The sequence below is a fragment of the Hemiscyllium ocellatum genome, chromosome 16, assembly GCF_020745735.1.
Source record: "Hemiscyllium ocellatum isolate sHemOce1 chromosome 16, sHemOce1.pat.X.cur, whole genome shotgun sequence".
Lineage (NCBI taxonomy): Eukaryota > Metazoa > Chordata > Chondrichthyes > Orectolobiformes > Hemiscylliidae > Hemiscyllium > Hemiscyllium ocellatum.
Window position 1 is genome coordinate 77,061,697 of NC_083416.1, and position 21,182 is coordinate 77,082,878.

The window sequence follows — 21,182 nt, forward strand, 5'->3', positions numbered from 1 at the left end:
GTTGGCCAAGTCAGGGAAACACCTCAATTATGGCAAGGCAGCGACTTTTTCAAACGAAAGATCAACCTCCCCAAAACCCTGCTGGGTTGTAGCAGTTTGATTCCCAAGCCACACCGAGTTCAGACAACTCAGCTGCTGCAACTACGGGGCCTCACGCTGCCATATCGAAAACTTTTCTTTGGCCATTTATAAAGTTCCTGCTTCAATTCGATCACCGCTGGAAAGTCTGTATGCGTGGTTCTTGCTTTTATTAAAATGCACTTGTGGGACGAGGTGGCAATGTGCATTAAGTGGAGTTGGGTTTGAGCGATTGGTGTCTCGATGCTGGGATATGTCACAGAATCACAGAGCTCTGACGGTGCAGGAGGCCTTTCAGCCTATTGGGGCCTGCACTGGGAAAACTATAGATTAAAGTCATTTTTTAATGCTACGCCAATCCAAGCTCCACTGCGAGAGGGGTGCCCAACAGGGTGCCATGGATTTGAAAGGGATTGTCCCTTACTTTGACAGTTTGCCCCACATTTCTGAAGGGACTGACACTGGCAGTGATTTGAGCAGTTACTGTGTGAGAGTCAGCCTGCACTGAGATGAGAATGTTGTGACTCCAACAGCTAAGCTGCTGCTACGTTCTGTTTGTTGTACACCACAGCCCCTTCTCGGGACATGAGCAAGCCCCTCCCATCAAACAGACCTTGTGTGAGTGACGTGTGTGTGTGTGTGTGTGTGTGTGTGTGTGTGTTCAAACACAGGCAAAATGCTGCAGATTCTATACATCCAAAACAATAATAGACAATACTGGAAAATCCTAGCAGTCTGGAAGTGAGGTCAGAAACTGAGTGAATGTTTTGAGTCCAATAGGACTCCTTCAGAACAGAAATGAGCTGGATCATTGTAGTTTAACGTTCTTGACAGAGGGGGTGGAGGACTGAGTGGAACAGATTGTGAGTGTGCCCAGAGCAAAAGACAAAAGCTGTGATCGTTATATTCAGGGCACTTGTTATGACAGGGGGGTAAAGCCCTCTGCTAACTTAATCCCGACACACAGAGAAGCTCACCCCGTGCTGTAATCTGTTCCATTTCGAGAGGCAAAGAGCCATCCCAGAGGTCACTAATTAAAGCAAAAATTAACAATTTTATTCTTTAAATCCAAAAGAGAACGTTAGACAACTATTTGCAACCCCTTTCCCTTAAACCTATCTTTTACCTCCCACTCTACAATCCTGGTCCGATAAAAACCTCGGAGAAGATTTACAAAAAAAAATAGAAATTTCAAAACGGCCGCCTGTCGAGTCTTCTCTTTGTATCTTCTTCTGTAGATTTCTCTATTGTCTTTTCTTCAGTATTCTGCTTTACAGGTTTTTCGTATGAACAGGTACTTTTCAGAGAGCTGTTCAGCAAGCAGTCTATAGTTGCTAGTTTTCTTGGCAGTTCTCCCTCCAACTGTTCAAAATGTCCGGCCTTATACCCCGAAACATCAGATCATTTCATTGGTTTGATGTTGTCAAAATACTAAATTCAAATTCGATTGGATTCTGGTATTTGCAGCATAATTTAAACTGATTGACCAAATTTGAATTTGTTTTTTGTATCATGGCAACACAGCTGTCATATTTTAAAATCTTTCAGAACACTTTGTGCCAGCCAGACATTTCAACTCCCTTAAAGGTATAGTACATGTCTACAACTTCATTACACACTCTCACAATCTGTTCCACCCACTCCCCTTCTGTCACCAGCATAAAAGGCACCATTTTCCAGCTCCTTTCAGTTCTGAAAAAGAGGCATGTCAGACTCAAAAAATTAACTTACTTTCTCTCTCCACAGATTTTGCCAGACCTACTGAGTTTGTCCAGCACTTTCTGCTTTTATTTTGTTACATAATACATCCCGTGTTATCCAGGTGGGTAAATATAAGGACAGTATTGCCATATAATACCTTCTGTACAATGACAATAATGGAGTCAGGCCAGTTGAGTAACAACAATTAATTCTACATGAGCAGCAGCATGGATCAGGGAATGTCCTGCTCAATACACTCTTTAGATATTTTCTTAGAAATGGCATGACACAGGTGGCACAAATGGCATGACACATGGAGCAGGTGGGAATTGTGCTCATGCCTCCTTGCTCAGAGGTAGGACATTATCACCCACATCCTTTTTATTTATTTGCATGATGTAGAGGCGCCGGTGTTGGACTGGGCTGGGCAAAGTCAAAATTCACATGACACCAGGTTATAGTCCAACAGGTTTACTTGAAATCACAAGATTTCGGAGTCCCTGCTCCTTCCACTCTGAAAGCTTGTGATTTCAAATAAACCTGCTGGACTATAACCTGGTGTCATGTGAATTTTGACTTTATTCTTTTGTAAACCTGAAAATGTGTTGCTGGAAAAACGCAGCAGGTCAGGCAGCATCCAAGGAGCAGGAGAATCGACGTTTCGGGCATAAGTCCTTCTTCAGGATTTCCTGAAGAAGGGCTTATGCCCGAAACGGCGATTCTCCTGCTCACTTGGATGCAGCCTGACCTGCTGCGCTTTTCCAGCAACACATTTTCAGCTCTGATCTCCAGCATCTGCAGTCCTCACTTTCTCCTCTTTTGTAAACCTACCTGAAACTGGTCAGATTATGTTCAGACATAGCTTGTACTGTAATCAGGGAACAGTAAACCTGTCAATGTGTTGAAAATTATTTTGTATTGCAGTGTTTGTCTGAAGTAATTTTTCTCTCCCTTTATCATGTTATGGAATCGGTAAATATGAAGTATCAAATTTAAACTTGCAGCATCTGATTGTTACACATAAAATCTATCATGTAATAAAATGGGTTTTGAAAAAGACGAAACATATATCCAAAATGGCTGTAGTTGTCACCCAAGCACAGATTAGTTCAAGCTTCATGAAACTTATGAGGAATTAATGAAGGTTTTTGCATCAAAAATCATCTATTTATCCAAAGATATCAAAACTGAATCAGCATCAAGAAATTCTCATCTCCTGCTTAATTTATACATGTATGATAATTTCACATTTAGAACAAAGAACATAGAACAATACAGCACAGAACAGGCCCTTTGGCCCTCGATGTTGCGCCGACCTGTGAACTATTCTCAGCTCGTCCCCCTACACTATCCCATCATCATCCATGTGCTTATCTAAGGATTGTTTAAATCCCCCTAATGTGGCTGAGTTGACTACATTAGCAGGGAGGGCATTCCACGCCCTTACCACTCTCTGAGTAAAGAACTTGCCTCTGACATCTGTCTTAAATCTATCACCCCTCAATTTGTAGTTATGCCCCCTCATACAAGCTGACGTCATCATCCTAGGAAAAATACTTTCACTGTCTACCCTATCTAACCCTCTGATCATGTATGTCTCTATCAAATCCCCCCTTAGCCTTCTTCTCTCTAATGAGAACAGGTCCAAGTCTCTCAGCCTTTCCTCATAAGACCTTCCCTCCAGACCAGGCAACATCCTGCTAAATCTCCTCTGCACCTTTTCCAATGCTTCCACATCCTTCCTGTAATGGGGGGCCAGAACTGCACAATATTCCAAGTGTGGCCGCACCAGCGTTTGTATAGTTGCAGCATAAAGTTAATTTTACAATCTGAAAGGCCCACCTGCCAGCTTGGAAAGACAATCAAACAGGGCTCAGGAACACACAATGAATTATATTTCATCGTCTGCACTGTGCAACAGAGACAAGAAACATGGCTTCATAGCAATAAAGCTGCTTTTCCTTCCATGTTCCTTCTCATCTGGGAAGACAGCTCCCAGTGAGAAAACAAATTGGGAAAACATCAAAAACATCAATAGGTTTGTTCTGTTGCTGTGATGTATATGAGTCAACAATTAACTGCCTGAGGCCTTCGGTTTAAAATTTAACATCGCAAAGATTCTAATGACTTTGGATATGTATGGTCTTCTTTTTCCCTGTTCATTCTCTCCCTCCTTTTTGAACTTATCATTGATCACAATCTATGTTTTTAATGCTGCATTTTTATTAATTTTTACTCGGGGTTACTAGGTAATAATATTCCCACAAGGAAATATTAGTATATGACTCCTTCATTTCACAGCAAGCTAAATTTTAATTGAAGTCTGATACTGCGTGTGAGAAAGAAATGAAAAATATTTGTTGTGACTGACCAAGCAAGGGTTAGAAAGATGGGAGGTGATGCCCCTTCCTCACCCAGCTGTAAAAACATTTGCTTTTCCTAATTTTCTTAAATCATTCTTGAGCTTAACTCCTTTCAGTTCTTCCATTTGTTTAACATACTTACTTAAATCCCCAGTTGAGGTGTGAGAACACAATTGGCTAATGAATTGGATGTGATATCATGTCTGAGGGGGGAGCTGAGCACTGAAAGCTTGCAATTCTTCAATTATAACCTGGTGTTATCTGAATTTTGACCTCGTCCACCCCAGTCCGACTCTAGCATCTCCACATCATGGATGTGGTAATGACAGAGCTGGAGTCAGTTGATCATGGAAGCATTGGGAATAATGTTCTAGAAAGAAGAACGCGTTTGGTATGCTTGCCTTTATCGATCAAGACCAATTAGAGATAACTAAAAGCTGCAGATGCTGGAATCCAAGGTAGACAAGCAGGAGGCTGGGAGAACACAGCAAGCCAGGCAGCCTCAGGAGGGACAGGCAGGAGGCTGGGAGAACACAGCAAGCCAGGCAGCATCAGGAGGGACAGGCAGGAGGCTGGAAGAACACAGCAAGCCAGGCAGCATCAGGAGGTGGAGAAGTCAACATTTCAGGTGTAACCCTTCTTCAGGATTGGGGGTAGATGTAAGGGGAGCTGCAGATAAAAGGGATGGTGGGGGACGGGTAGTGAGGTAGGGATAGAGTAGACAGGTAGAGGGTATGACCTGGTTAGTCAATGGGAGGAATAAATCCAGTTGGTGGCTGGAAGGAAGGGTCGGTAGGTGGATTGGAAGGGAGAGGGAGGGGTTGGGAAGGGAGTCAGGGAATTGGAGACTTGAGTCCTGCGGGCTGTAGGCTGCCCAAGCAGAAGATAAGGTGTTGTTCCTCCAATTTATGGTTTGATTCATTGTGGCAAGGGAGGAGGCCAAGGATGGTCATGTCGGAAAGGGAGTGGGAAGGGAAAAGTGGGCAATGATCAAAGCATTGAGTATAGGAGTTGGGAGGTCATATTGCGGCTCTACAAGACATTGGTTTGGCCACTTTTGGAATATTCTGTGCAATTCTGATCTCCTTCCTATACAAAGGATGCTGTGAAACTTGAAAGGGTTCAAAAAAAGTTTATAAGGATGTTACCAGGGTGGGAGGGCTTGAGCTATAGGCAGAGGCTGAATAGGCTGTGACTGTTTTCCCTGGAGCATCAGAGGCTGAGGGGTGACCTGACAGAGGTTTATAAAATCATGAGGAGCATGGATAGGGTAAATAGCCAAGGTCTTTCTAACAGGGTAGTGGAACCCAAAACTAGGGGGCAAAGGCTTAAAACAAGAGGGGTAAGATATAAAAGTGACCTGAGGGGCAGCTTTTTCATGTACTGGGTTGTGTGTGTATGGAATGAGCTGCCAGGAAGTGATGGAGGCTGGTACAATTACAGCATTTAAAAGGCATCTGGATGGGTGTATGAATAGCAAAGGTTTAGAGGGATATGGGCCAAATGCTGGCAAATGGGAATAGATTTATCTAGGATATCTGGTCGGCATGAATGAGATGGACCAAAGGGTCTGTTTCTGAGTTGAACATTTCTAATCAAATTAATGGTCTGGATATGGTTCCAGCTTTGAAAGAAACCCTTGCATTTATATAGCACCTTCACAATCAAAGGACACATCAGTAGCCCACATCCAATGAAACACTTTTTGAAGTCTGACTACTGCTGCAATAGAGGAGACACAATAGCTGGCTTGGGCACAGCGAGATCTCACAGCAACTGGACAATGATCAGTTTATTGGTTTTATTTGTAATGTTAGCCAAAGGACAAATAGCAACCAGTTCACTAGGGAGAACTCACCTGCTCTTCTCGGAAGTAAATGGATCATTTAGATCAAGCCAAATAGGCTGATGGCACCTTCATTCAGTCTGAGAGATGGCACCTTTAACAATGCAGCACTCCCTCAGTGAACCGTCAGCCTGGAGGGGTGTGCTCAAATCCCAAACTGGACTTTTTTTTTAGATTACTTACAGTATGGAAACAGGCCCTTCGGCCCAACAAGTCCACACCGACCCGCCGAAGCGCAACCCACCCATACCCCTACATTTACCCCTTACCTAGCACAATTTAGCATGTCCAATTCACCTGACCCGCACATCTTTGGACTGTGGGAGGAAACCGGAGCACCCGGAGGAAACCCACGCAGACACGGGGAGAACGTGCAAACTCCACACAGTCAGTCGCCTGAGTCGGGAATTGAACCCAGGTCGCTGGCGCTGTGAGGCAGCAGTGCTAACCACTGTGCCACCGTGCCGCCCTGAATCCAGAATCTTGGAACTTGGAGGGCTGTGTGCAATGGATGGATCTTTAGCAGCCAGCGATCCAGCTGAGAGCTTCCATATCACTCCGTGAATATCCCCATTTTCTGGCCCGAACATTATCTTTTACTCCCAGCTCTCACACAAACACCAGGGAACCCCTCCCTGCCCCAAGCTGTCTGAGAGACCTCCCTGAAGAAACATGGGGGCTGACAGTTGAACCAAATGAAGAGGAGTTCTCATCAGTTGATTCAACCCCATAACAAATCAGATGGGGATGGCACAATGCCTCGTCTTTGTAGGTAGCAGAGAGAGGACATCGGTCTAGGCCATCCCAGAAGTGAAGGAACTGCAGCATTTACTTTACAATAAGCCACCGAGTCATGGAATTGTTACAGTGCGGAGAATGCATTCCGCCCATCGTTAGACAAGCATCATTATCCAGTTAAGAGGGTGGTGCTGGAAAAGCACAGTAGGTCAGGCAGCATCTGAGGAGCAGGAGAATCGACATTTCGGGCATAAGCCCTTCATCTCCTGCTCCCTGGATGCTGCCTGACCTGCTGTGCTTTTCCAGCACCACTCTCTCGACTCTGATCTCCAGCATCTGCAGTCCTCACTTTCTCCATCATTATCTAGCTCCAATCTCCCTCCTTTCCCCCACACCCCAGAACACTATTTCTGTCCGAATAACCATCCAATGCCCCTTTTGAAGGCTTCAATTGATCCGGCTCCACCACATTTTCAGGAAGTCCATTCCAGACCTTAACTACTCTCTGACTGAAAAGATTTTCGTCACCTACTTTTTTTGCACGTCACTTTAAATCGTTGCCCTCTTGTTCTCGTTCCATTATCGAGTAGGGACAGCTTCTCCCGAACCACTCGACCCAACCCATTCAGGATTTTGTAAACCTCTGTCAGATTTCCTCTGAGCCTTTTTCTCTTCAGGGAGAACAGTCCAACTTCTTTCATCTATCATCAGAACTTAAGTTCCTCATCCCTGGAAACATTCCTGTATCGGCTATCCTATGCTTACTTGGACAAAAGTAGTGTGCAAGGGGATGGGGGAAAGGCAGGAGGTTGGCACTGGGTACTGATGCTGGTCTGAACAGCAGGCATGATAGGCCAAATGCCCTCTTTCTGTGCTGGAATAAATTCTGTGATTCTGAGGAGATGGGAGGGACAAGGAATTCCCTCAAGGAATTCCAGTGTATTTGACATTGCTGTGAGATTCAGTGGTTCATCAAGATTAAAGTTACTTTCATTTTATTTGATTGTGATAGGAAGTGACTGAAGACAATCATTTTGAAGGGAACCATCTCACCCCAAAATCGGCAAACAGCTAATGTTTCTCAACAGAGGGATAGAGGAAGGCACCCAGGACAGAATAACAGGGCTTCTATTCTATTCCTTTTGCACTTAATGCCAAAATTCCATTTATCTTCTTATCTGCTGTATGCTAGCTTTCTGCATTTCTGCATTTGTGGGCGGCACGGTGGCACAGTGGTTAGCACTGCTGTCTCACAGCACCTGAGACCTGGATTCAATTCCCGACTCAGGCGATTGACTGTGTGGAATTTGCACGTTCTCCCCGTGTCTGCGTGGGTTTCCTCCGGGTGCTCCGGTTTCCTCCCACAGTCACAAAGATGTGCGGGTCAGGTGAATTGGCCATGCCAAATTGCCCGTAGTGTTAGGTAAGGGGTAAATGTAGGGGTATGGGTGGGTTGCGCTTCGGCGGGTCGGTGTGGACTTGTTGGGCCGAAGGGCCTGTTTCCACCCTAAGTAATCTAATCTTTAAAAAAAATTCACACATCATAACCAGATCCCTCTGCACTGAAGCACACAAGATTCTCTCCATTTAGATAACAAGCTGTCTTTCTCAAATTTTGTCCAAAATGGATAATTTCTCACTTCTCCATATCAAACTTCATCTGGCAAATCTTGGCCTAATCACCTAAACTATTCACATCCATTGTACATTACTTATTTCTTCATTACAAGTTACTTTCTTACCTATTTTTGTGGCATCAACAAACACTACCTTCTATCCTTGCGCACAAATCACTGATTTAGATTGTAACTACTCAGAGTCCCAAGCACCAGCCCCTGTGGCATCCATTAGTTATAACAGTTGAATTATTCAGGAGTATGCATCAGTCAGGGGTAAATGTCGAGTAATAAGATCGGGGAATGGGTATGGGTGGGTGACTCTTCGGAGGGTCGGTGTGGACTTGTTGGGCCGAAGGGCCTGTTTCCACACTGTAGAGATTCTATTCTATGATTCCATCCTGCACCAGGTTATCAACAGCTATAAGCTACAATACCATCCGCTCAACAACGGCATCATCATTCACTCCCAGAAGCTCCTCTGTTTATTGAGACCAGGTATGACAGCACCTCCAACTATGTAAGCTATCACTGCCATTGGATCTAACTTCAAGTTTCAACCCCTTCACTTCAAAAAAAGAATCTTTCAGCAAGTCAGGCTGCAACAATGTTCAAGACTGATCTAATTTTCATACAATACTTTTATTCTTACTTAAGACCTTTGGATATGTTTATAAAATCATGAGGGGTGAACAGCAGGTGTCTTTCCCCAGGGTGGGAGATTTCAACACTAAGGGCCATATTTTTAAGGTGAGAGGAGAAAGATTTTAAAACGACACTAGGGGCAACTTTTCCACACAGTGAGTGGTTCACGTGTGGAATGAACTGCCAGAGGAAGTGGTGGATGTGGGTACAGTTACAATGCTTAAGAAACTTTTAGATAAGTAGATGAAGAAGAAATGTTTGGAGGGATATGGGCCAAGTGCAGGCAGGTGGGACTAGTTTAATTTGGGATTATAGTTGGTATGGACTAGTTGGACCAAAGGGTTTGTTTTCATGCTCTATGACTTGATGTGGTGGCTAGTAACTTTCCCAATTACACTGTTGTGACCTGCAACAATAATTACTCACCAAACTAGTGTTTGATCTTGTTTCAAACACAATGCTGCATTGATTATTTTTAAATTTCTGAGTCTGAAAAGGAAAAAGCAGGCTACAAATAAGTTTATACAAAGTTTTAGTTCATGGATCCTACTGAGGACAATGATGCAGTTATGACACTGGGAAGGGGTAGGGGAATGCAAGAGCACTGACTGAGCATTGGCATTCAGTGTTACTGGATGATGTGAACCTTTTAGCAACCAGTCCAGTCCTAATCTCGGTCACAAGTGGATGCGTGATGCAAGAGGAAATAGCAACCAATTAGCCTACTTCCCATGCAGTATAAATTGTTGTCCCCTTTGAAATTTGGCATTCTTGCAATTGTGTCCTGATGAGTGCAAAATACTTCAGCAACAGGTCTCTACTTTGAAGAACATTGGAATATTTCATATCGAAATGAAAGAAAAAAAAGTTAAAATTAAAACAAATCCTTGGACCTTGAGGTTTATAGCTGAAAATGTGTTGCTGGAAAAGCACAGCAGGTCAGGCAGCATCCAAGGAACAAGAGATTCGATGTTTCGGGCATAAGTCCTTCTTTAGAGCTTATGCCCGAAATATCGAATCTCCTGTTCCTTGGATGCTGCCTGACCTGCTGCGCTTTTCCAGCAACACATTTTCAGCTCTGATCTCCAGCATCTGCAGACCTCACTTTCTCCTTGAGGTTTATACCCTTACCTGACTTTTGAGGTCCAATGATAAGCAGTTTGGGAAGTCTATCACATGTCTTTTCTTTCGACCAGATATCCTTGTGCCTCTTATCTTCGCAAGGATCCTGAAAAAAAAAGCAGAGAACACTTTTTCAAAGAATCTCCTTGCTACACTGTAGTCTGGCCCCATCCCCTCTAGGAAATCTAGACATAAAAATGTTTGGAAGTGCAAAGCCAGCTTCTCTGGTGCTATCCAGAGAATTCAAGCTAAAAGGAGTGGGAGGAAGGCCACAGCTGGAGAGGGTGAGGATGCAGTTACCGGGGTTAGAGGGCAGAAGCACAGCAAACAGCAGCATTCACTCCCCCCACTGAGAGCTGCAGGGACAAGCTCAGTAACATGTGAATGTAAGCAATGGTATTCACCACTGGTGCTCACTAATGAATTCACAGAAATCCAGATGGTGCTACTGCAAGGCAGAGTGAAGAGCAACACGTGGTGATGAAACTGAATGAAAGCTGCAGCTCCTTTTCCCTGGTTTTTGCCCGGTGAGCCGAAACATTACCACAACCTTCCAGTCATTGTATTCTTGCACATGGTGGTAGGGACTCATGAGCAACTCCATCATTGCAACACAATATGTACACAGACATCAATATCTCATTAAACGGTACCTTTGTAATACTTTGCAGGTGTTGATGATCTTAGAGAAGATGGGCAGGTGTAGCAGGAAGTTTGGTGAATCCTCCCTTTTCACTGGGTTTTAGGAGAATTGGGGGAGGGTGGAGTGGAATCTCACAGCAACTCATAAAATCCTAACGGAGTTAATGCAGGGAGGATGTTCTCAATGACTGGAGAGTCCAGAACCGGGGGTCACAGTCTCAGGATATGGGGTGGGGTAACTTAGGAACGAGATGAAGAGAGGTATTTTCATCCAGAGAGTGGGACAGTCTGTGGATTTCTCTGCCAAAGAAAGCAGATGAGGCCAAAATATTGAACGCTTTCGAGAGGGAATTAGAGAATGTTCTGCTCGTTAAAGGGATCAATGGACATGGGGAGAAAGTGGGAACAGGGGACTGAGTTGGATGTTCAGCCATCCAATAAATGAATGGTGGAGCAGGCTTGAAGGGCTGAATGGCCTACTCCTGCTCCTAGTTTCTATGTTTCTATTGAACTGAGCAGCAAATTGGATTGAGGATGAACAAACATTTCTGACATCCCGCTGGAATTCAGCTGGTTCTAAAGTGACCCACAAATGTGTCACTTTTGACAGGGGGAAATGTCCCAAGATGCTTCACAGGGGCATTATCAAAAGAAAAATATTGGAAACCAAGGAACAGGATAATTGGAATAAAAACAAAATGTCACAGATACTGGAAATCTCAAACCAATCCAGTGACTGCTGGAGAAATTTAGCATGTGTGGAGGAGTCACATTGTCCTGGAAATAACTAACTCTGGTCCCTTCTCCTTGGATGGTGTATTTCTCCAGCATTCTGAGTTTGCTGCACCTGTTATTGGGCCAGGTGGGCAAAAGATTGGCCAAAGAGGTTGGTTTTAAGGAGGTTTTTAAATATGAGGAAAGAGAATGAGAAGCACGGAGGGTTAATTAGAAAGCCCCAGGGCTCAGGACCCCTCACCCTCAGACAGCCATCTGTGGTGGGAGAGATGGGGTCGTGCAAGTTTACCAGGATGTTGCCTGGTATGGTAGGAAGTTCATATGAGGAAAGGCTGAGGCACTTGGGGCTGTTTTCATTGGAGAAAAGAAGGTTTAGAGGTGACTTGATAGAGATGTACACGATGATTAGGGGTTTAGATAGGGTTGACCATGAGAACCTTTTTCCACATATGGAGTCAGCTATTATGGGGGGGCATAGCTTTAAATTAAGGGAAGGTAGGTATAGGGCAGATGTTAAGGGTAGATTCTTTACTCAGCAAGTCGTGAGTTCATGGAATGCCCTGCCAGTAGCAGTGGTGGACTCTCCCTCTTTATGGGCATTTAAATGGGCATTGGATAGGCATATGGAGGATAGTGGGCTAGTGTAGGTTAGGTGGGCTTGGATCGGCGCAACATCGAGGGCCAAAGGGCTTGTACTGTGCTGTATTTTTCTATGTTCTATGTTCTAAGTGAGCAGAATTGGAGCAAGGAAGAGATCTTGAAGGATTATAAGGCTAGAGGGATTTACAGAGAACAGCAATGCAAGCACAATGCCAACAAATGTTACAGCAGGACAAGAACCAGCGGAGATAAAATGGCACAGATACAAGCTGTGAAGTGAATCTGAGTTTGTTGGCGAGATTAAAACATTGCCTCACTCTCACACAGTTGCCCAGTTTCAGTGCAGCAATGACTAACCTGCCACACAGGGTCCTTCTCTTCAGGAAACAGTTGGAAATATTTCTGTGCGAGCTGGACAGGTGGCAGAGTCTGTAGCTTGAGGTTTGTCCAGCACTGCACGAAGCTGATGAGGTTCTTAAAGGTGTAAAGACCCAGGCGATCATTGCCATAGTTTGACAGGTGTGTCATGAAGATGCTTATCTGAAAAAGGTGGATATGCAAAGAGATGATCAGTTTTCTCCTTTCTACACAATCAGCAAACAGCTGAGGATCCTGGGATTGTATTCATTAGTGTTTAGAAGGTTTGAGGGGAAATCTAATAGAGACTTACAAGATAATGCATGGCTTAGGAAGGGTGGGCGCTGGGAAGTTGTTTCTGTTAGGCGGGGAGACTAGGACCCGTGGGCACAGCCTTAAAATTAGAGGGGGTCAATTTAGGACAGAAATGAGGAGACATTTCTTCAGCCAGAGAATGGTGGGCCTGTGCTTTTCATTGCCACGGAGCGCAGTGGAAGCTGGGACATTCAATATCTTCAAGGCAGAAAGTGATAAATTCGTGATCTTGCAAGGAATTAAGAACTACTGGGAGAGTGTGGATAAGTGGAGTTGAAATGCCCATCAGCCATGATTAAAAGACGGAGTGGACTCGATGGGCCAAATGGCCGTACTTCCACTCCTATGTCTGATGGTCTTATCCACAGTTGATTCAAATAGTTTATCCTCTGAAAGTGTCAGGGCAAACAATGTTTTTGTATGTTTAATAACAAGACCATTAGACATAAGACTGCACCACAAGCAGCTATTAATAAAAGAGACCTTGAGCTTTACTGGTCAGAAATTAGGCCATTCTGCCCATCAAGTCTGCTCTGCCATTCAATCACAGCTGATAAGCTTCTCAACCCCAATCGCCCTCTTTCTCCCCGTAATGCTTGATCCCTTTGATATTCAAGCACCTATCTATCTCCATCTTAAATATACTCAGTGACCTGGTCTCCACAGCCTTCGGTGGCAACAAATTCCATAGGTTCCCCAGTCTCTGGCTGAAGAAGTTTTTCCTTATCTCTGTTCTAAAAGGTCTTCCCTTTACTCTAAGGCTGTGTCCTCAGTTCCCAGTCTCTCCTACCAATGGAAACATCTTCCCAACATCCACTCTGTCCAGGCCATTCAGTATTCTGCATGTTTCAACTAGATCCCCCTTCATCCTTCTAAGCTCCATTGAGTATAGATCCAGAGTTCTCAAGTGTTCCCCATATGTTAAGCTTTTCATTCCTGGGATCAGGAATATCTCAGAACATTGCAGTGATGGCACGAGAGTGGGATTAGTCAACTCTTGCAATCACAAATATCTCCACAATCACAAAATGTCTGCACTCATGATTACATGATTTGGAGATGCCGGTGTTGGACTGGGGTGTACACAGTTAAAAATCACACAACACCAGGTTATAATCCAACAGGTTTAATTGGAAGCACACTAGCTTTCGGAGCGACGCTGACAATCACCTGATGAAGGAGCGTCACTCCGAAAGCTAGTGTGCTTCCAATTAAACCTGTTGGACTATAACCTGGTGTTGTGTGATTTTTAACTCATGATTACAGTCAGCTTTAATAGTTTCTGTATTGTTTGTTTTCTGTGCTCTAGACATGCCCCTGGGCTCAACCAATCATGAGCATAAATGAGTTATGAGTGCCACACATAATCAATTACAGAACAATTTAACAGAGTGGATGCAGCTATTGAAAGAAAGCTTTCTTTTTATTCACCTACTTTTCTAAACAAAGTGTTCAGAGATGTTATTACATGTCTCTGGAGCAGGTGGTAGGCGAGCAGGAGGCTGGAGGAACACAGCAAACCAGGCCGCATCAGGAGGTGGAGATGTCAACATTTCGGGTGTAACCCTTCTTCAGGATCTTGGATTCCAGCAGTTTTTTTTTGTCTCTGGAGCAGGTGGGACTTGAACATGGATCTCCTGAAGTGGGGCAGGGACATTACCACTGCACCACAAGCAGCTATTAATAAAGGAGACCTTGAGCTTTACTGGTCAGCTCATGATGTACTAAAGGTAGGATTTTTTTTCCATGTGACGCAAGCAAGGTCAACACTCATCATCCATCCGCTGATCTGAGTGGCTTCTTCAACCTTTACAGAAGGCCAATCTGTGGCTCTGGAGTGTAGGCCAGACCAGGTAAGGGTGGCAGATTTCCTTCCCTAAAGGTTAAGGGTTATTAGTGAACCATATGGATTTTTATAACAACTGATGGTAGTTGTTGAGGTCACCATGACAGACAGTTCCAGGGTTCACTATTAATTACAATGGGGTTTGAACCCACATCCCCAGGAAGCTACTCTGTGTCTCTGGATTACTGGTCCATTGTGTCCATAGTCTAATACTAGTTCAGTGATATTTCCATGGTATCACTGATTGGCCAAGGGTAAGCCTTTATAAAGCAGTGGTTAGTCTGCAGCTAGAGAATTGTGTTCATGACTGAGTCAACCACAGTAGGAAGGAGATTATGCAATACCTTGCGGAGAATGTAGAGCAGCTTTAAGTAATATAATGAGATTGCATACATTAATGATGCTATCGAGAATCTAAGAGAGGATGGAATAATGAAGCCTAACAGAGTGTAGTTGGAAGAATTTGTTGGAATTTGTGAAAGTCAGGCAATAGTCTTAGATCAGGCCGAGAAAGTGATGTAGCACACTCAGGCAGTATGGCCTGGTGGAACATTGCAGGACGGAAGCCCAAGCCCCCAGCATGATGCTGCCTGTGGTGACGAACAGTTCTATCAGTCAAGACAAGCCAAACCAATTCACTAGGACCCAAGGGCACCAGCCTCAGAGTGAAGGGACAACCCTTAAGGACCAAGAGGAGGTGGAACTTCTTAAGCCAGAGGGTGATGAATGTGTGGAACCGACTGATGCAGAGGGCTGTGGAGGCCAAGCATTGAGTGTATTTGAGACAGAGATAGGTGGGTCCTTGATTGGTAAGGGGATCAAGTTAGGAGAAAGGGGCTGAGAAACCTCAGCCACACTCGAATGGCAGAACAGACTCGATGGGCCAAGTGGCCTAATTCTGCTCTGCCGTTCAATAATGCCTGGGATGACTTGCCTTATGCAGAGAGATTGGACAAGCTGGGAGTTCTCTCCTATCTTCTGACACAGACGTGCTTAATTCAATAGGAAACTAATACTAAAAGTGATGAGCCATTTTGCTCAGGGCAGACAGGAAGGAACAGTTTCCACTAGCGAGAGGGTCGGTAACCATAGGATACAAATGTCAGATAATTCACTACAGAACTGGCATTGGGGAGATAGGGAGAATCTCTTTCGATGCAGCGAAATAATGTAATCCGGTAAAAATAGATTCAACATCGATGTTCGAAGAAATGATTGGGTAGATTCCTGAACATGACAAGGTTGTGTGTGGGAGATGAGAATGACCTGATAGTTTGATTAATGACAGGCCAAACGGCCCCTGTATGTGCTGTCAGTTTCTAATTCAATGACTTCAGTCCAGATTTTCACACTGGGAATCGAAAACAGAGATTGGCACAGTCAATCAGTGAGATTTTCATTGTTCAATGCCAGAGGTTACCAGCTCGTTAGACAGAATCCAGTCACGTTGTTTTCTAGTCAGCACGATATTTCGAGTTATAACAACTGACAGTACAACAGAATAAAAAAAAACTAAAGAGAGGTACAGCACAGGAACTGGCCTTTGGTCCTCCAAGTCTGTGCTGATCATCGTGCCCTAACTAAAAAAAACCTTCTGCTGTCATTCGGTCCACATCCCTCTATTCTCTCCCTGCTCATGTAACCGTCCGGATGCCTCTTAAATGTCGCCAATGTGCCTGCTTCTATCACTTCTAGTGCTCCTATCACTCTCTGTGTGATAATCTTCCCTCACACATCCCCCTTAAACTTTATCTCTCACACCTTGAACCTGTGCCCCCCCCTCCGTAATGGAAACTTCAACCCTGGGAAAAAGCCTCTGACTATCACCCGATCTATGCCTCTCATAATTTTGTAGCCTTCTGAGTCCATTCAGTATTCTAACAACAGGAGGGTAGAAACTGGCTGGTGCACATGTTCAGGCTTCTGTACCTTCTCCGCAGTGGTAGAAGTTGTAGAAAAACATTAGATTAACAAATATTTTATATCCTCTCTATTAGATCACCATGGTTGTGGAATCCTGAGCATTTTGTCTCTCTTGATGTGCAGAGGTCAGTGTTCAGTTTCTGTTATATGGCTGAGCCTATGAAGAGGGTTATACTGACAGCTCGAAATCCCTCAGAGAGCTGTAGAATGTGAATTCCAAATTGGAACAAATCTAACCTGGCAGCTGGGGACAGAGAAAAGTCGCTGAACGCTTTCAGATTTTGACTCTTCCTTCAAGTGATGGCACAAGTAACAGATTTGATTGTCTGACTAGATTAGGTGTAGGATCTATCAAAAGGTGGACAGCTGACCTTTCACTTCCTCTGAACAATTCGCAAGCATGAAGATGCCGCCTTCTGGATTAGTGGTGCTGGAAGAGCACAGCAGTTCGGGCAGTATCCGAGGAGCAGCGAAATCGATGTTTTGGGCCTGAACTGCTATGGTCTTCCAGCATCACTGATCCAGAATCTGGTTTCCAGCATCTGCAGTCATTGTTTTTACCACCATGAAGATGTGCCCCCCCAAATGATGGGAAACATTGAGGGAATGTATGGGTAGTTCCTCACCAGGCTGTAGACTGACCTGTCCCTGAAACAGTTCATGCCATCCCAGGAGGCCATTCAGCCCCTCATGTTTGTACCAAATCATTGAATGACCATCATTATCTTGACTGCAAATGTGTTGCTGGTCAAAGCACAGCAGGCCAGGCAGCATCTCAGGAATAGAGAATTCGACGTTTCGAGCATGAGCCCTTCATCAGGAATGAGAGAGAGTAGCCAAGCAGGCTAAGATAAAAGGTAGGGAGGAGGGACTTGGGGGAGGGGCGATGGAGGTGGGATAGGTGGAAGGAGGTCAAGGTGAGGGTGATAGGCCGGAGTGGGGTGGGGGCGGAGCATCTGCAGACCTCATTTTTTACTCGAAGATTTTAACCTACTGCGAATCCTCTTACAAGGATGCCTTCCTTGAAGAAGCTCTCTTCCTCCCTCTACTCTCTCTTATTCCTGATGAAGGGCTTATGCTCGAAACGTCGAATTCTCTATTCCTGAGATGCTGCCTGGCCTGCTGTGCTTTGACCAGCAACACATTTGCAGCTGTGATCTCCAGCATCTGCAGACCTCATTTTTTACTCCATCATTATCTTGAGCCAACCTCAAGCCTGTTCCCCAGACACCATTTGATTTCAAATAACCTTCCAATGCCCCTCTTGAATGTCTTCACTGGAGCTACCTCCACCACATTTGCACACGGTGCAGTCCAGACCCTAACTACTCGCTGGGTGAAAAATATCTTCCTCACTTCACCTTCGCTTCTGTTTATCACCTTTAATCTGTGCCTTCTCATCCTTGTTCCTTTAATAAGCAGCTTGGTTGCTCCTTATCTACTCAGTCCAGCCCAGAGAGGGATTTACAGCCCTCTCTCAGATCTCCTCTCAGCTTTCATCTCTCCAGGGGCAGCAGTCCCAACCCCTTCAAGCTAGCCCCATCACTGAACTTCCTCGTTCCTGGAACCATTCTTGTAAACTGCCTCTACAATGTTTTCACAGCTGTCCTACAGTGTGATGCCCACAACTAGACACTATACCCCAGCTGAGGGTGGACGAGTGTCTTGCTCCTCAGTTGAAAATTGCAGTAATCCAAACCACCCCGGCTCCTGGATTTTCCGGTACTTTGACTTGTAGCCAGCATCCCGGGTCAGGCCTTCCCAGGGCCTGGGTCAGGCCTTCCCAGGGCCTGGATGCCAGCCTCGACAGGTTGGGTTTGGGTTTGAGGCTGCCAGTGGGTATTTACTGAATGGGTCCCTGAGGCATTCCTCTGAGTCACACGCACTCAGACTCAGACTCACTCATACACGCACACGCATGTGCATGCACACACACACACACTCAGACACACTCACTCATGTACATGCCCGCGCACGCGCACACACACACTCAGATACACTCAGTCACACACACACATTCGGACTCATTCACATGCACGCGCTCACACACACCACACGCACCTATATATACACACAGACTCAGACACACTCACACATGCACGTGCACACACACAGCCACACACACACATGCGCACATGCACACACACTCACTTGCACTCACACACTCTCAGACAGACACACACTCACAGACACCTACACACTCTCTCTCTCTCTCACTCTCTTACACACACACACACACACACTCCTGACTTGGAGTGATATTGCTGTTACTTTGCTGTCAATCCAAGGGTCAAAGTCCTGGAACTCCCTCCTTAAGGGTACTGTAGATGGCCCTACACACCAGGGACTGCAGCAGTTCAGGAAGGCAGCTCACCACAAACACCAACTATTCGGGCAAAATATGGGAGCGGGCAAGTGATGCGTATATCCCCTGAAAGTTTCGTGCTCAGCGCTTACATTATGTCATTGCGTTCAGTCATTGTATCAGGAAGGCAGTGACTAGATTCCACCAAACTGTTGGTGATGGAAGGGGAAGGTGGAATGGAAATGCTGGCACAGGAAGATGCCAAGTTGGATGGTGTGCCTGGTGGTTTCCCAGTGGTAAGAATATCGGTAGCTCTGCCTCACAATCACATAAGAGCCGGAAACATAGAAAATAGGAGCAGGAAGACGATTCGGCCCTTCAAGCCTGCTCTGCCATTCAATAAGAACATGGCTGATCATCCATCTCAGTCCCCTGTTCCTGCTTTCTACCCAGATCCTTTGATCCATTTAGGCCTAAGAACTATATTTAACTCCTCCTTGAAAACATTTAGTGTTTTGCCCTTGATCACATTCTGTGGCAAAGAATTCTAGAGGCTCACTGCTCTCTGGTGATGAGATTTTTCCTTATCTCGACTCAAAATGGCCGACTCCATGTCTTTAGCCTGTGCGCAAGGGCCGCTTTCCATCTCCAAGGAGGGGGTGGTAGTTTGGACCCATTGGCCAGCTCCCAGTGAGTATGACAAGTTGGGTTGGGGGAGGGGTGGTCCCATGTTGTGCCCCTCCTTAATGGGTGAACCATGGCCTTCAGCAAATCCAAGATATCATTGTGTTGTTGTCGCAATGACTCCTTGCCATGGGTCCAGATTTCCGTTTTTTAGATTAGAATCAGTCTGACCATTGTGGCACAGACAGCCTCACGCAGGGAAGCTCACACCTTCAATACATTATCTGGGCTGACATGACACCAATTGTTAAAGTTCACTCGAAAATTTAACTTTTAAAAAAGTTTTGCGATTTACGCATGAAAGAACTGAAACAAACCCTTTAGTCTAACTTGTCCACGCCGACTAGATATCCTATACAAATCTAGTCCCGTTTGCCAGATCTTGGCCCGTATCGCTCTCAACCCTTCCCATTCATATACCCATCCAGATGCTTATTAAATGTTGTCATTGTATCAGCCTCCACCCCTTCCTCTGGCAGCTCATTCCATACACGCACCACACTCTCTGTAAAAACGTTGTCCCTCAGCTCCATTTTAAATCTTTTCCCTCTCACCTTAAACCTATGCCCTCTAGTTTTTGACTCCCCCACTCTGGGAAAACAACCTTGGCTATTCACCTTATCCATGCCCCCCATAATTTAAAAACCTTTTTCAAGTGACCCCTCAACCTCCAAAGAACATCCTCCAAATGAGGGTGGGGTGGGGGAGGAGAGATAGAGAGAGAGATAGAGAGATAGAGAGTGATAGAGAGAGATAGAGAGAGAGATAGAGAGATAGAGAGAGAGAGAGAGACAGACAGACAGACAGAGAGAGGGAGAGAGGGGGGAAGAGAGAGGGGGGAGACGGGGGAGAGACAGAGGAGGGGAGACAGAGGGGGGGAGACAGAGGGGGGGTACGGGGGGGCAGGGGGGGGACAGAGAGGGGGGGGAAGAGAGGGGGGGGAAGAGAGGGGGGAGACAGGGGGGGGAGACAGGGGGGGAGACAGAGGGGGGGAGACAGAGGGGGGGAGACAGAGGGGGGGAGACAGAGGGGAGGGAGACAGAGAGGGGGGACAGAGAAAGGGGGAAGAGAAAGGGGGGGAAAAGAAAGGGGGGAAGAGAAAGGGGGGAAGAGAGAGGGGAGAAGAGAGAGGGGAGAAGAGAGAGGGGAGAAGAGAGAGGGGAGAAGAGAGAGGGGCTAAGAGAGAGTGGAGAAGAGAGAGGGGCGAAGAGAGAGGGGAGAAGAGAGAGGGGCGAAGAGAGAGGGGGGAAGAGAGAGGGGGGAAGAGAGGGGGAAGAGAGAGGGGGGAAGAGAGAGGGGGAAGAGAGGGGGGAAGAGAGAGGGGGGAAGAGAGAGGGGGGAAGAGAGAGGGGGGAAGAGAGAGGGGGGAAGAGAGAGGGGGGAAGAGAGAGGGGGGAAGAGAGAGGGGGAAGAGAGAGGGGGAAGAGAGAGGGGGAGAAGAGAGAGGGGGGAAGAGAGGGGGGGAAGAGAGAGGGGGAGAAGAGAGGGGGGAAGAGAGAGGGGGATGGAAGAGAGAGAGGGGGAAAGAGAGGGGGAAGAGAGGGGGGGAAGAGAGAGGGGGAAGAGAGAGGGGGAAGAGAGAGGGGGGAAAGACAGGGGGGGAAGAGAGAGGGGGAAAGAGAGAGGGGGAAAGAGAGAGGGGGAAAGAGAGAGGGGGGAAAAGAGA

At 45.8% G+C, this 21,182-nt stretch overlaps 1 protein-coding gene across 4 annotated transcripts in view; it reads right to left on the reverse strand.

Annotated features, from left to right (window-relative positions):
• Positions 1–21,182, reverse strand: part of ndst1b (N-deacetylase/N-sulfotransferase (heparan glucosaminyl) 1b) — a 274,405-nt gene that overhangs the window by 30,983 nt on the left and 222,240 nt on the right. For all 4 annotated transcript variants that reach the window (XM_060837417.1, XM_060837416.1, XM_060837418.1 and 1 more), the window contains 2 exons: positions 12,444–12,626; positions 10,119–10,215 (listed from right to left, as the gene is read on the reverse strand). In XM_060837417.1, the coding sequence (XP_060693400.1) occupies positions 10,119–10,215; positions 12,444–12,626 (280 nt within the window). The remainder of the gene's footprint in view (positions 1–10,118; positions 10,216–12,443; positions 12,627–21,182) is intronic.